The 14,949-nt window shown below is 35.4% G+C and overlaps 1 protein-coding gene across 1 annotated transcript; it reads right to left on the bottom strand.

Annotated features, from left to right (window-relative positions):
• Window positions 1-218: 218 nt before the first annotated feature.
• Window positions 219-7,099, bottom strand: LOC135685924 (small COPII coat GTPase SAR1A). Its single transcript, XM_065202023.2, has 8 exons — window positions 6,961-7,099; window positions 5,315-5,362; window positions 4,894-5,013; window positions 4,401-4,466; window positions 3,829-3,932; window positions 1,909-2,040; window positions 1,136-1,220; window positions 219-457 (listed from the first exon to the last, which is right to left on the bottom strand). Exons 2-8 carry the CDS (start codon window positions 5,355-5,357, stop codon window positions 426-428), a joined length of 582 nt encoding a protein of 193 aa, XP_065058095.1. The 5' UTR covers window positions 5,358-5,362; window positions 6,961-7,099; the 3' UTR covers window positions 219-425.
• Window positions 7,100-14,949: the final 7,850 nt, after the last annotated feature.

Raw genomic sequence — 14,949 nt, 5'->3', positions numbered from 1 at the left:
ACAATTACCAAAAGAGAATTAAAAAGCCTTCCATTTGATTTTGAAAACAGATATATATAAGGTAAAAACAAATTTGCATTCAAATATTGCCTAGCCAATTTCTCTGAGTGAACCACCAAACAAATAACAATAAAGAAACTTTCTGTTAGAAAATTTTATTGCTTGAGTTTTTACATACAGAAATGCCCATTAAAATGGATGCGAAAGAAAAATTAAAATTAGATCAATAAAATATTTTGTCAGTATGACAGCTTACAGGCACAATGATTTAACTAATTTGTCTTATCAACATTTGTTTGCCACAGTTTATAAAGCAACACAGTCCATTATTACAAACTGCCTCTGTAACAAAATATTTTGTGACATGAAACAGTTTCCTGTCTTTCTGCAACTATCTGTCTGCTCAAATGAAAACCCTATCTTCTTTAGTTGATGTATTGTGATAGCCATCTGAACCCTAAAACATAAAAACATTAAACCATTTAATCTACAACAAAAGACCCTCAAGGCATATATCAGTATTCATTAATAATGCTAACCAAAGACTTTAAGACACAAATATGAAACCAAATAAGCCTTTCTATGGCAAAACTTGGAGATGGTATGGAAAGCAGAGACATTTTAGGTCCTTTTTTGTCATATAAGCTCCTCACAGTACAAACATAGGGTAATGACCAAAGGTAATCATAAATTGAGGCCTGTGTTTTAGAAATTTGGACTACCTCAAAGGTGCTCAAACTTGACCAAACTTACACTCTCTGAGAAAAGAACTCTTCTAGGCTGTGATAACTCACAAATATATTTTTCCATAAATGATATGTCACGGAAAGTCTTCAAAAGGGTGAACAGAATACTACCATTCAGGGTACTGTTGATTAACTGCTTGGTTCAGATTGCAATTACTTGGGGAAAATAAAACAGTACCCTCGGAATGGTAGTAACTCTTTAAATAACCTCAAATTTTGGTGTCATCACTTTAAGTTAGAACTTGGGGATACATATCAATAAGATGTCCTTAATAATTAATAAATTAAGTAAAGAGAGTAGCATGCAGTCAAAAAACAGACTTAACATAGTGCAGTTGAATGATTTATGCATATTAATAGGTATAAGTTCATGAATCAAAATCCATTACCTTCACCATATCCTTGTCTTTTCAAAACAGAGCACATAAACAGTTCTATTGGTCGAGCTGAGAGATCTTTTCTAGAGACAGTTCCCTGAAACATAACGGAAAAATCAAATGAAATAAAATTGTCAATTAAAAAATTTATTGCTTTGATAAATCAATAGGTTAGTTAATATTGTTGATAAATCGGTTGAAGAATTACCAATGTACTCAAAATGATGATAACAGCCCCAACTAAAGCAAAACATTGGTTCAAACCTAAATTTAGGTATAGCATTTTATAACAACAGGTTTTTGCAAGATACAACACAGTTGCATCAAGATCACATTGAGAGTGAAACTCTGTGTTGCAACTTACAACAGTTCTGTTCCACAGACCAAAGTATGTACAGCCCTGTTTATAAGGAGACTAGTAACCAGTAATTTATTCAAATATATTATATTTCAAATTTCAGACATACTGTAGGTAAATTTGATGAGCTGTAGCCTATATGATTAGGAAAAAGTTAGTTGCAGTCAATGCTAACTCAGCATCCAGAGGGCTACTAGTGAGGTAATACGACAAACATATTGCAAGAAGAAAACACAGGTCTTAAAATCACTTAAGGGTACAAAAGAAAATCTATTTTTCTTCAAGATTACTGTGACTTGTAATCTCTTTTATTCTGCTAACAATGTCTCGTACATATGCCTTTTAAGTTCTGTACTTTGCAGTGATTTTGAAGTGACTAAAATAATAACTTAATACCTGATATATGAAATTAATTTTCTGAACTTACTTTTCCAGTAGTTAATCCAAATAGTCCAAAATATTGCCTAATGTAATCTTCGCCAAGTGCACCTGCTGCATCAATTTTGTTACCAAGAATCATTACTGGTACATCAGCTAACTGTTCATCAGCTAACAAACTCTGGAAGTTGGCAAATAAAAGGGAGTCAGTCTAATAAAATATTAGAGCCGCAGTCCCTGATTTTTTTAGCTTTTTGAGCTAAAAATTTTTTTTTTAATTGGGACAAGCCTTAGAGCAAAAATGAAAAACATGTAGCTTTCAAATGCCTCAAAAGAAGCACAACATTACTGCCTAGATAAGGGCTGTGTCGCAGCTCATCTCATGTCACAAAACAAAAGTTAAATAAATTTTCTCAGTTCAAAACTAAGTACTAAATAGAAAATCCAGCCAAAATCAAGAAGGATATTTTGCCAATGTTTATCGCAAGAACTATTTGCATTGTGCTGGCCTTTTTGCTTGATGCCAGCGATCACATAAATCATCCTTTGTCATCCAAACGAGTCAAATAGATGATACAAAACTGGTATAAGAAATAGGAAGCATAAGTAGGGAGATCAACTATTCTTCAACTGAGAATCCATTGTCAATGTTTAGAGAAACAATATTCACTTAGTACTTGAACTACATTAGCCCTGGGAACATCAGCAAGGATGGCTCAGTTGTAAGAGGCGCTGACCACAAACCCAAAGGTCCATGGTTCGAGTCCCTGGCAGGACCAAACTTTCATCCAGAGTGAGGAGAGTTGTCAGCTCTCTGTAATTCCAGGCCTTTGGCCTTTCTTAGGGAAAGTCCTGTTATTGACTGGAATGAATTACATTTTTTCCAAAGTTGTGGGTATCTGACATCAGCCCTGGCCGTTTGAGGCGGGCGATCGCCAGCGGGCACCTCCACGCTCGCTTTTGGTAAGCGAGGCAAGCTATTCATCGCTCGCTGCAATGTCAGTTCGCACGTTAATCGCCTGCCTTGGTCTTCCTTTCATTTTTCGACACCTCTTGAAGTAAAACTAAAATATTGATAGGAACTTGATCCCCTATGTTTTGACTTAGAAATAATGTTTTAATCTCTCAGGAAGTCATCTACTCCTGTAAACTCGTTAACTACTTAACAAGTCAGGCGAAAAACAAAAAGTCAGTAAATGCAATAGGGAAGAAAATCCTTTGAATGGTTTCATTTCAACCAGAATGCTATTTCAAAGGCCAATTGAGTGTTCCTAACACGTGAAACCCCAATCATTTCAACATGGCGAGTAACCAGAAAGGATTGACTGTTGAGCTAAGGACTTTCGAAAAATACGACAACTGGGCTGCTCTTGGAAGAAAAATTGAGGAGATAGATGGAAAGAAGATGGTGACAATCGTTTGGTGCAAACTTTGTGCTAAAGATAAAGCTTCTATTTTCTTGAACCCGCTGTGCAAAGGCAGTGCAAAGGCGGCTGTTGAAGCCAACATCAATGAAACAAATTTGGAATGTTGTTGATTTGTGATTATATGAAACTATCATTTTATTTTTGTTGGAGAATCGCCATCTTGTTTGTAAACTTAGCTGTTAAAGAATTTTGTTTATTCATATACTTTTATTGAAGATTTTCAAGAGACTAAAAAATGCCCGCCTGACTTTAACGAGGAGAGCGATGTACTGCACGCCTGCTAAAATGCTCACGGCCAGGCCAGTGGCATCATTTATCAAGAAATCACATTTAAAAAACATATTAATTTATTTGTGGATGTAAATTTGTTTATGGGCCCCTTTACCTGGAAAGGTCGCTTGTGCAAGAGCATAAACAACATAAACATAAAAAAACAACAATGATCAATTCAGATATTTTACAGTTTGAAACCTTAATAGGTCAATTTAAATCACTATAAACCTACCACTTGTGAAAATAAAAAAGTTTGACCAAAAACTTACATCAAATTCTACTTTTGACTCTGGTAACCTTTTATGATCAGCTGTATCAATAATAAAAACAATGCCATCAACTGCTGGGAAGTATGATTTCCACAATCTCCTTGCTAAAAATATGAGCATAGGCTTTACAATACAGACAAAAACAAAATAGCATGAATCAGAAAAATATAAAAAGAATTTTATTTTGTAACAACTGTTTAATTTTTTCTGACAGCTAATTTTCAACAAACAAAAGGAGTTTTTAACTTTAAGGAAGGTAACTGCACTTAGTTTGAGGTTATGTTAAATTCTATATGTTTGATTATAAAAGATTCATTCAAAAAAAGATATGATAAAGCTGTTAAACAATTGGAAATAATTTACAAACATGCTTTCCTAAATTGTTTTAGGCTACAATGCAGAAGCAGCCTATCTTCACATTAGAAATGCAATTATCTTGTTGATCTACTTATCATGACAATAGACTTATTATCGATATAAATTTGATACTACAAGCTTAGAGGTTTTTGGAACTAGAACACACACAATAAAATGCTACTAAATATCATCAGTGTAACTTGGGCCTATCTTACCTTGCTTGTGTCCACCCAAATCAAAAGTAGTGAAATTCATTCCACCAAGTGCAAGCTCTTCAGTAGCTGTAAAAATTAAGTTGGATTTGGATCTTGAAATGAGTTTTGTAAGCAAGATTGATTCTAAAACATTTATGATGATGCTAGAAATTTGAAAAAGTTTTCTAAAGTAGCAAAGTTTTCAGGCTAAATTATTTGAGGGATTAGAACTACATGATTGCTATGCATGATGATAATTCAGTTTTTTAGTTTAATTTCATTATTTAAAATATTGCTGCTTACAATTTCAAGTGACTACATTATTATAAAAGATACAGAATAGAATACAGACAGAGAAAAGAAACAGAATAGAAACTATCAAATACAACAAAGTAATAAAAAAATCAAACAGTAGCAAAATTTTGTAGGGGAAATATTTCTAAAGCAGCTTTCTCAGTTTGTAACTGAAGATGCACAAATTGTTAGGTTATCAAAAAGGATCAAGTAAGCATACTTGGGTGAAGTGTTGGTACAGGTTGGGCTAATCTGTTACCCTTCAGCATGTGAAGTAATGTTGTTTTACCAGCATTGTCAAGTCCAAGGAAAACCAGTTTTCCAGATTTGTTCATAAGCCCTGCAATTTAAAAATTTTAAGAGTTGTTTTTATTATCATAAGATTACAGATTGACCTGTAATTAAATAAAAATTCAAAACTTAACAAATATATTTTTGAACAAATTGTTAGCTATTTTTGAACACATTCATGTGAAAGCTATTCTTTAAATTAGAAACAATTTCAGGTGCCAGCATGTTACTGTAGGGTTTTAAAAGGAATTTCTAAAAATGAACTGGAAAAACAGGAAATCATCTGCATCTCAAGACATTCCAGGTATACCAGGTATAAAAGTTTTTTTGAAACTAATTGCGTGACTTACCAAGGTACTTTAATGCACCTGTGATATAATCCCAAAGCCACATTGTAGCTGCAATAAACAGTAAATATGTAAACAGTAAATACTCACATACTTTGAGAAAAGTATATTGTAAGTATATGAAAAGTTAAAAATTCTTCTTGGTCAGTCTCAAAGATTTGAAACCTTTGTAAGACATGCTAAAATTAATTAAATACTTCTGCTGCAAGATATTCTATATGCCAAATGATGATTTTTAAAAAAATTGGCAAGATCAAATTAGGGTGTCTGAGATTACAGATAGTTGTTACTGTTCTTGAATTTTATAGAAAGTGACACTTTTACGATTGGTTTTAATGAGGACTCTTTCATTGAATTCAGGCACTTGTGTCTCTGTTTGCAACTGTTTATCGCAGAAATTTTGGTATTTTCATTCAAGAAGGAGATGAAATGTACAAAATAGTCTTCTGAATTAGGCCCATTTTTGGCACTGAAGCAGAAAGTAAGTATCTCTGAGTTCGCCATAATGAACATTTCAAGTTTGTGCAGAGAAAAACATTTTTTGTTGAAAATATTTTACAGGTACTCCTATCATCATAGCTCAGTTGTCGTGTTTTCAAAGTGTTAGATATGGCTTAAATAATAGAACATATTTTTTTTTTATTACTATTTCATTTTTTTTCTTTTTTCATCTTAAAACATCCATTTAACTTGCTATAACCATTTGAATTTTGGTTAGCTAAAATAATTTGGCAGCAGTGCTCCCATTTTGTGCCAGGAGGTGCAATATGTTTTGATGTTATCAGTTTATGACAGACTAAAAGTACAAGCTAAGAATGCCTATGTTTTAATGCAGATTTCTTGCTTGAATAAACATGATATCAGAGAAAGGATCTTATTCTGGCTTTTCATTGAAACATTCCAAGGAAGATTGAATTTGTTTGGCAATTTTAAAGAGGTTCTCAGTTTTGTACCCAATTATCAAATCTGAATAAGAAATTACAGCATTACTATTCCAAGTTTATTTTGATCGATAATTATATATCTAGAGTTAGGAAACTGGGCCTCATAGCCGTCGAGGCTTCTCTTAGTGTCCTAGACAGCATACTAGTCTGTACTATAGTTAAATAACATAAGTAGCAGCTTTTCAGTTTTCTTTTCTTATCATAATAATAGCTATATACCTAAAAATTATGTTGAATGAGAATTTGAATATAGATTCTTGATAAAGCATGATTGTTGATGCTTTTTTCCTAAGCTTGGGAAAGGCCCTTTTTCAAATAAAATATTCCATTTCCTAATATAAATGCTAGCCATCATAAAAATCCAAGGACAGTCCAAGGCTGAAATAAATTGAATAAAACATGCGATGACGTGATGTCATTGTTTACAATGTTATAATTTTTCTCAACAGCCTGGAAAAGAAAACTATATATAATGGATGGTTAGGCTATGTCGTGCAATAATTACAGTACCGCTGAAGATGACTTACAGCGATATTAAATCAACATAGATTTGCGTGCCACATATATAAAAATCTCATAGGGTGCAAAGGTTCTTGTAGGGCCTAAGGAAGGAAAATCTGATAACGAGCTGGCGCATTACTCATTCCGGGGTCATGTTGTAATCTCAAATGATATACTTTATAAAGGATTAAATTTCATACAAACCTTTTCGATGTTTACATCAAATGCTAAATAGTGCAATAATTTAGGAGCAAACACCGAGAAAACCCCTGTCAACGCAATAACTGTTCGTGAAAAGGAACTGAATTTTTAGGGGCCTGGTTTTGAGTTACGCGTCAAAAATGTCTACCATATTGCGACAGTCTCTAGCACAAAAATTATAGCTGCCATTTTTGTATCCGAGGCTAATGAAGTAAAAAATTATATTTTTTGAATCCATTATCAGTGGCTTTAAAAATACGTTAACTAAGAAAAATGTAGCCAGTGCCTTTGGTCTGGAAAAGGAGCTATATATAGCCAACAAAATAACTCCTATATCATTAGAGAATAATATATGCTTTTATCAATGAAGCCGTGAAGCATGCATAACTTCGTTTGAATGTAGATGGAAGAAATTGAAATGGTTTAACAACCTTAACTAAAAAGTATCAAGCCCTATGTACATAGAAAAAGGGTCTCAAGATGGCAGTGTGCTGGTCTCAAAGGAGTCTTAAGTACGCATGATTCGTAAGGTCTAGTTTATAGCGTCGATTTATCATTCACAGCTATGATCTTCTTATTCTGCAGGTATCCTGGGCTATAATGAGATGTTGTGGGTAACAAATGAGACGTTGGTAGGTTTCAACTTTTTGTGAAGCCGTGATACATTCAAAAGTTCTGCTCGTTCTTTCCCAACTTTCTTACCAAATTGAATCAAAATTTGCAGAAAGGACGGAAAGAAATTGAGGGTGTCGCACCCCTACACATTCCCTGTTACTCCACCCATGGGCTCAACTCACTCCTAGCCTCACGACTGACTTGTTGATGCCAAAAGCAACATTTCCTGAGTTACTAAGTTAATCAAAAATAAGCATTCAGTCAATTGAATTAATAAGTTTAGAACACACGTTACCCTTTGATTACCAATTAAGTTTTTGTCTATATTGTTTTACTAATGCTTATATTTGGAGGAGGGGGCTGAGCAGAAATGTTTCTAGGGGCCAAGGCTGGTTCCGTTAAGCCACTTTCCCAGGATTTCGTCCCATGCAGCAACGCAAAGAGCAGTGGCGGATCCAGACTACCGCCATTACCGCTCGAGCGGTAGTCAGATTATTCAAAAAATTATAGAAACAAGGATCAATTTCATGTTTATCCTACTACTTTAATTAAACCATGGTTAAAAATTGAAAATTTTTTGATCGCGCTGCAAACCAAGCATTTCTTCCTAGAAACATGCCTGAAATTTCCACAGAGACAGAAATACTTTTTAATCCTTATCGCTATGGAAATTGCGGCCAATTGGCCGAGCCACATGTTTGCAAATAAAAGGCTAGCATGGGGGGATGGTGAAATCATGGCTTGCTAGCTAGGGGGGCTGAGTCGTTGTAGAGCGGATTCGAGCTGCACTGAGCGGTAGTCAGCCTGCCTAAACCAATCGAATCAAAAGAAATCACAGCCAACCTGGGGGGATGCATACAAATTTTGTTGACAACCAATGAACAACCGAATTGACTACCGCTCAGATGGGGGATTGAGTAGTACTGCCGCTCAACACGACTCAAACGCTACAGAAAGATGGGGATGCCTACATATTCTGCAAGTGGGCAAACTGTAACTTCAAAGCCGATGTGACCCATTATTTTGTACAATACGCAACTATTCGTAGGAATATATTTCATAAGAATATTAAGACTCGAATATTCTAAAATTTAAGAAGGCATCAGGATTAAAAGTCAGGCCCACAATGTTCGCCAAAAGTATGATACTTTCTTTAACAAAAATTGCTCTCAATAATTGCAAATGTTATATGGCTCTTTAAACTTATAATTGCCAACAGGTCTGATTTTCATAACTAATTGTGCGACTAAATGCGAGTTTTAGGCGACACTTCAAAATTCTGCCAAATGTATCTTTTTTTCTAATTCTATGGTGTTCCTCAGCTAAATGCCGTAAATTTTTTCAAAATATCCATCCATATTGAATAAGATAATTTATTTCTTCTCAAGCTTGTTGTAAGGATACATAATTTCAGTAAAGCACCACTTGTCTCTTGAAAATGGTCTACATAAGAAATTATAGAAAGCAATAATCATTTTAGAAAACCGGGTGTGACCAGGAATTGGGAGTGGTCGACCCTCTATCTCATTTCGGCGGTAGTCAGATTTTTGGCTGGATCCGCCACTGAAGAGAGTTTGACAGTTATACGTTTCTGCATGTGACAACTATTGAAACATCGACTCAACTCGATAATACGCCAACCAATTGCATTAGTCATTATTTGTAGGCTGAAAACTTAACAAATTACCTTTGTTCTTTGTAATATTTATGATTTCTAATTAATCAAATGCAAAATTTATTTTCCTAAGTGAAGAATTGAGATAAAACTGAAAAAAGGAGACATTACTGAAGTTCTCTTCGTCCGTCGCTATATAGAACACAACAGGGCATTTTTGAAGGATTTTTGAGTGGTGGGAAAATTTTCGAAAGGGCCTCAAGAAATTGTACCGGGTTTATGGACAGGTGCTTTAGATTGTAATATGGTTCTGATTGTGCTAAAAGATTCTGGTTTGTTGCAAGGGCTAGATGGGTTGTTTCATACATATATCATTTATAAGACGAGAAGTTAGCAATTTAGCATGGAATGGGGAATTTTTGATTTTGCATAGAATGTGGAATGCAGAATTCAAATATTTGCCTTATTTGCGATTTATTATAGTTAGTAAAAAAATTTATGACACTATGCTGTTTCCATACTAATTATTTTAGGATTGGGCTTTTCACAGGCTTCAAGATTAAACAATCTAGAACATTTTTGTAGAAAAAATTGGAAGCTTTTATGAAATGTTTTAGATCAGCAACCATTCAAGCAATTATATCTGTTAAAAAAATTGCAGTAAACAATCTGGATGTTTTCCAAGCCGAGGGCATAGCTTGCTCTACAGTTTGCACTTGCAGGAGTGGAGCCATTTCACTAAAACATCGTGATGTTTGAAAAGATAATATTCTCTTTCTATTTGCTATCATTCACATTATTTTCTTCTGAAAAAGGCCGATACTGGCTTGGCATCCGGGGATAAAAGGAGCATTTTGCTCCTCAGTGTTGGGGGAATTCTCAGGGTCCGGTTGGCGAATTCCCCCCCCCCCCCCCCCACTGAGCATGTTAAAATATGCCCTGGAACATAAACTTCAGTAATACCTAAATGCGGATTAAAAGGAACGAGAGAGATTCCAGTGGCGTTCTGTATTGCTGGTAATAGCTTTAAATAAAAGTATCAAAACAAAAATATATTCCTTTATTTGTATCCAATTTGATATGAATCTTGAATAAAAAATTTAAAATACTTTTGTGCTTCTTGCTAATTTTCATACATCCCCTTTATTTTTCAAAAAGCCGTTGCACTGAAAGCTACAAAAATCAAGTCAAATAAAAAGTTAGTACTAAAATGAATACTGTCCACACATTGGACGCTTTTTTCGACAACTTTGTCGGCAAATGCATCCCCAACCTATGGCCATAGCCTAATTTACATATATTATTCGTTGATGGAACATATTCTCTCGAATTTAGGGACACCTTTTTGCTGAGATAGAGGAATGGAACAACTGGTCTCAAAAAGTGCCATTTGAAGAATTTTGTATCATTATTATTAAAAAGGTACAAAAAAGTGACATAAAAAAGCGTGAAATCCAAGACGCCCAAGTCGCGTATGACACTTATAATTTCCATCAAAATTAAATGTGTCTGTCCTTTGAAAAACTAACATGTATTGCCTGCTCAAATTTACATGTTAGACAAAAAGTGTCTTCAGGGTCGCATAAACAATACAATGTACCATAATAGGGGAATGGGGGTAGCCTTTGTTCCAGACCCCAAAATTAAAGTATTTGCACTATTTGGAGTCTGGGGCTTGGGCTATGGATGGGGCTACTTTGTACTGTATAAATTATTATATGATAATATAAAATTTTAGTATAGAAGAGACTTTTCTGGTTTCTAGAGACAGCCTCCTTGTAAGGATATAACTGCTTAGCGGCCTGTGGCTTGTAACCTCCTCAGACGCCCACAAGCCATCTCGAGGCAATGTTAATGTTCTTTTGCTTGTTGAGAAGCGCAGTAACAAAGGAGGGGTCCCAAAATGCCCGCCCTGTAATGCATAATATATCAATAAAACGTCGGCAATAAGGGGACTAAGGTGTTCAAGCCTCCCCCACTCCCTTAACTGTTTTGAAGAAGTTACATAGAAGATATGTAGGGGAGGTTGGATGTTAAACATGGCAAATTTGGGGAATTTTAACGATCAGATTTTGGAGAACAATATCGGAATTTTACAAAGCTACTTAACCTTGTATTATTAGCATTGACATTCTGTCGACATTCTTATGTTCATGTTTTTTGCGAAAAATGTTCCTTTAATGTCGTCAAATCGTGGTCTTTTATAATATTCGAAACATATAAAATTCTGGGAAAATGAAAAAATAAGCTTTCCAGAGCGTCAAAGGTTTTCAACCGGGTTGCAGGGAAGGTGGAGTGGCGCGGGAGTGGAAACAAAGAGAAGGGGAAAACGCCTTTTTATTGAAATATGAGTGTTTGAGGTGTCCTTCACGTACACGTTCGTTTTCAAAGGGCTTTTGGCGCCCAAGAGTTGGATAGCCTTCGGCGGCAGGGATGGTGCCAGAAACTAAAACATGTGCCCGCGATTATTATTTTATATTTTTCTGCAAATGGTATCGAGGCCGAGATGGCCAATTACCAAAATGCAAAAAAAAGGGATCGCCGACAGATCTCATGAACACTCTTGTACAGTTTCTTTAATTTAAAGATTTAAAGTTTAATTCTAATGGGGGCTTTAATGTTTATAAGTTGACTACACAAGCCTTGCTTTGATACAAAACAGATACTGAGAATTAGAGGTGTGTTGTTGTGTTGAACACCTTCTTTCAAAATGATCCATTTCCCCATTTTCGAACCTTCTGCGATTCGCCTGAAACTTGAAAAAAGTTCAATAGCTCCACACAGGGCCGTCGTTACGAGGGGGGGGATGTATGGTATTGAACAACAGGGTGTGGTATTGAAAGTGCATGTTTTCTTGGATAGGATATGGCATGCTATGCCATCTTCTATAAAAGAGACCCAGACACTTAACAACTTTAAAAGAAAAATTCAAAGCTACGATTTTGATTGCAGTTGTAGATGGTGCAGATTGTATGTAGGTAATTTAGGGTTTTTGTAGTTATATTCTTTAATAGTATTTTCTCGTTTGTAATTCAGATTTAATTCATTATAGTATCTTGTATTTAAGTTGTGGTTTGCGTAAATTAGCACGTGAGCTAGCAATAAGAGCCAACCTTGAATAAATAAATCTTCATATTATTACTATTATTATTATTATTATTATTATTATTTAAAGAGAGAAATACTCGAATCTCATTCACAGCCTAAGCTCAGCCTATTCTTCTATCATGTTTGTTAATCTTTCTATCAGTTCCCTAGGTATCTTTGGTCTCTCTTGCTCCTCTTTCATCGACATGTGCAACGCTCTAGATATCAGCGAGAATCATCTCCGCTTCATGATCTCCAAACTATCCAACTTAACTATCCGTACTACCTATTACATTTTCTGCCGCAGAAATAAATCTTGGAACAATCCTGAACTTCTTCAATTCTAACGATCTCTGCTACTGACGACTTCTAAAACAAACAATGACGAACTCACTTTTTCCTTTTTTTGTTAATTTCTTTTGTTTGTGCTTGTAATAGTCTTTTTCTTTTTAAACCCAGGCTAGCCAATTGCAAATTACTTTGTAATAGTGAAATTTGTAATTGTAGTTTTAATTGAATTGAAAATGAAAAGTTTCCATTATTATTATTATTATGTGATTCCCCCCTTTGAAAAATATTTAGTTGCAAAAACGAGGAGTTTTTTACCATCCAGAGGTGCTTCGTCGGCCAATTTCAGATTTATATGCAAGCAAAGGATGTTTCACCAATTTTGTCGGCAAATGGGATCAGAGCACCCCCACCCCCCTCCTTGAGGCACTTGAGCACAATAGCTAGCGACAGCCCTGGCCACAGAACGCACTAACAACAGAGCAGCTAGAAGTGCATATTTTTACGGGAGTCTTAAAACAACTGACAGTGGAGCGTCCAACCTTTACCTGTCCACCAAAGAAGTTTGACTTTAAACCATACACTGTTTTTGAATTTTTTTACAAGTTATAATATTTGGACCCATAATTCCGCACATGTCTGACAAAATGTGACCAATAATTGCCCAAACATGATGAAAACTATACTCATAATTCTGCAGAGGAAAATATTTTAAGACACAACAAAATCATCAAACCAATTTCATATGTCCTTGTCCTTTGCCCTAAAATCTCAATGTTACACATACAGTATTCCACCCTTTCATTTCTAACTAGACGTTCATTTTCTAGTACTAAATTTCCTTCTTAATGATTTTGCAATATTTTCTCACAGCTGTACCCATATTTCCGCACATGCTTCAAAGACTTATAACGATAATTCTGCACTTTTCAGGAAGTGGTACTTCCAAATAATGACACGTCCTCGTGCCTTCAAAATGTTGCTCGAAATTATGTTAATTTTTTTGTCGCCGAAACATGGTGGCCAAACTGGGCAACATTGTTGTGCAGCATCTTTTGATGATGTTGTCAAAACAGCGTGCCAAATGTGATCTGATATGTGGTTTTTCCCGCCATCAATGAGCAAAAATTTGGATAAGTATGCAGATAGAAAGCAAGCTGCAGCTACTGGAAGCTGTTTTGACATCACAACACCTTTGTTGCTTAGCACTCTATGGTCGAGCACGCGGGTAGCATTTGGCTGATTTGTTTTTTCAAAGAGCTTGCATTTGGATTTGTTTCAGACAAGACTTTTTATTCTTCCTAAACTATTCTTCCACTCCATGGTTTTCTTCCCATTCGGTACAGTCAACTTGAAAGCTTAAATTTTGACAGGCCATTTTATTTGAATTGAGTAGAGCATACTTTTTTGCAATACATCACTGTGCAAGTTGGTTTTTCTCAGATGGGAAATTAAGGTGAATTGTTGCCCGACAATGTGGCCAAACTGGACAACATAGAACTGAGCAACAAATGTATCCGAAAAATGTTTGAGCATGTTCAAACATTCGAGCAACAAATTTCTTGATGAATTTGTCGGCCGACATGGTGGCCAAACTGGACAACATTAGAGCAACATTAGGAATTTGTGAATGTTGCCTGACAATGTTGCCCAGTTTGGCCTAGGCTTTAAGGTAACCCTCCTGAACCCGGAGCTTACAAAGCCTATCGGCGGCCCTGGTCATTGGCAACTTTTAAGGCCATTTTGCTCATCACTTTTGTTAAAAAGGTCTGGGTACATATCACATCACCCCTTTTGCAGGCTTTTTTTAATTTACAGTTGCACATTTTTTCTCGGAAGCACAATGTCGAAGGAATAATTATTGGTTCTTACAAGTATAAGCAAAATGTACATGATGCACAGGTACAGGTAGCTTGGGCTCCACACCGTTATGAACTTGGGAAAAAGCCCCTGTTTGTAAATGCGTTTGGAAAAGCTATGGCTTTTTTACGTGGCAATGGTTGGCTAATCAAACACAATAACCGTCATATGTAGCTTTTTGTGGCTTACCTCCATTCTACAACAGTAAAATTCCTTCACAATTCCTCTTACGTTTATATTCTGAATTGTGTAAGGCGAGGAAGCGCTACGTCTAAAATCTGAGTTTCCAAACTTATAAGCAAATATATCAAAATAATAGCCAGTATGCTTAAGTTTCAAACTAAGTCCGTTATCTTTGGAGCAAAATTTGCAAAATTCCGGATACTTTATCGGGAATTTCTTGAAAAAATGCGAAAACTTCTCTATATAAACCCTAAAATGTTGGGAAATTGTTAACCATTCACAATTGTAAACCATGTAAACCGGGTATTGAAGAAGGTCCCCTGCAAGCGAAATGAGCAGAAAAT

The sequence above is a fragment of the Rhopilema esculentum genome, chromosome 6 (genome assembly GCF_057945365.1).
Source record: "Rhopilema esculentum isolate cy_ngs chromosome 6, ASM5794536v1, whole genome shotgun sequence".
Lineage (NCBI taxonomy): Eukaryota > Metazoa > Cnidaria > Scyphozoa > Rhizostomeae > Rhizostomatidae > Rhopilema > Rhopilema esculentum.
This window is presented reverse-complemented; position numbering and strand designations above follow the sequence as displayed.

Excerpts from the sequence above, each read along its gene's own strand:
- LOC135685924 (XM_065202023.2), bottom strand. The coding sequence starts at position 5,357 with ATGTGGCTTTGGGATTATATCACAGGTGCATTAAAGTACCTTG. Across the intron at positions 4,467-4,893 it reads TGTACCAACACTTCACCCAA|CTACTGAAGAGCTTGCACTT; the intron begins GTATGCTTACTT and ends TAATTTTTACAG. Across the intron at positions 458-1,135 it reads AAGACAAGGATATGGTGAAG|GGTTCAGATGGCTATCACAA; the intron begins GTAATGGATTTT and ends TTTATGTTTTAG.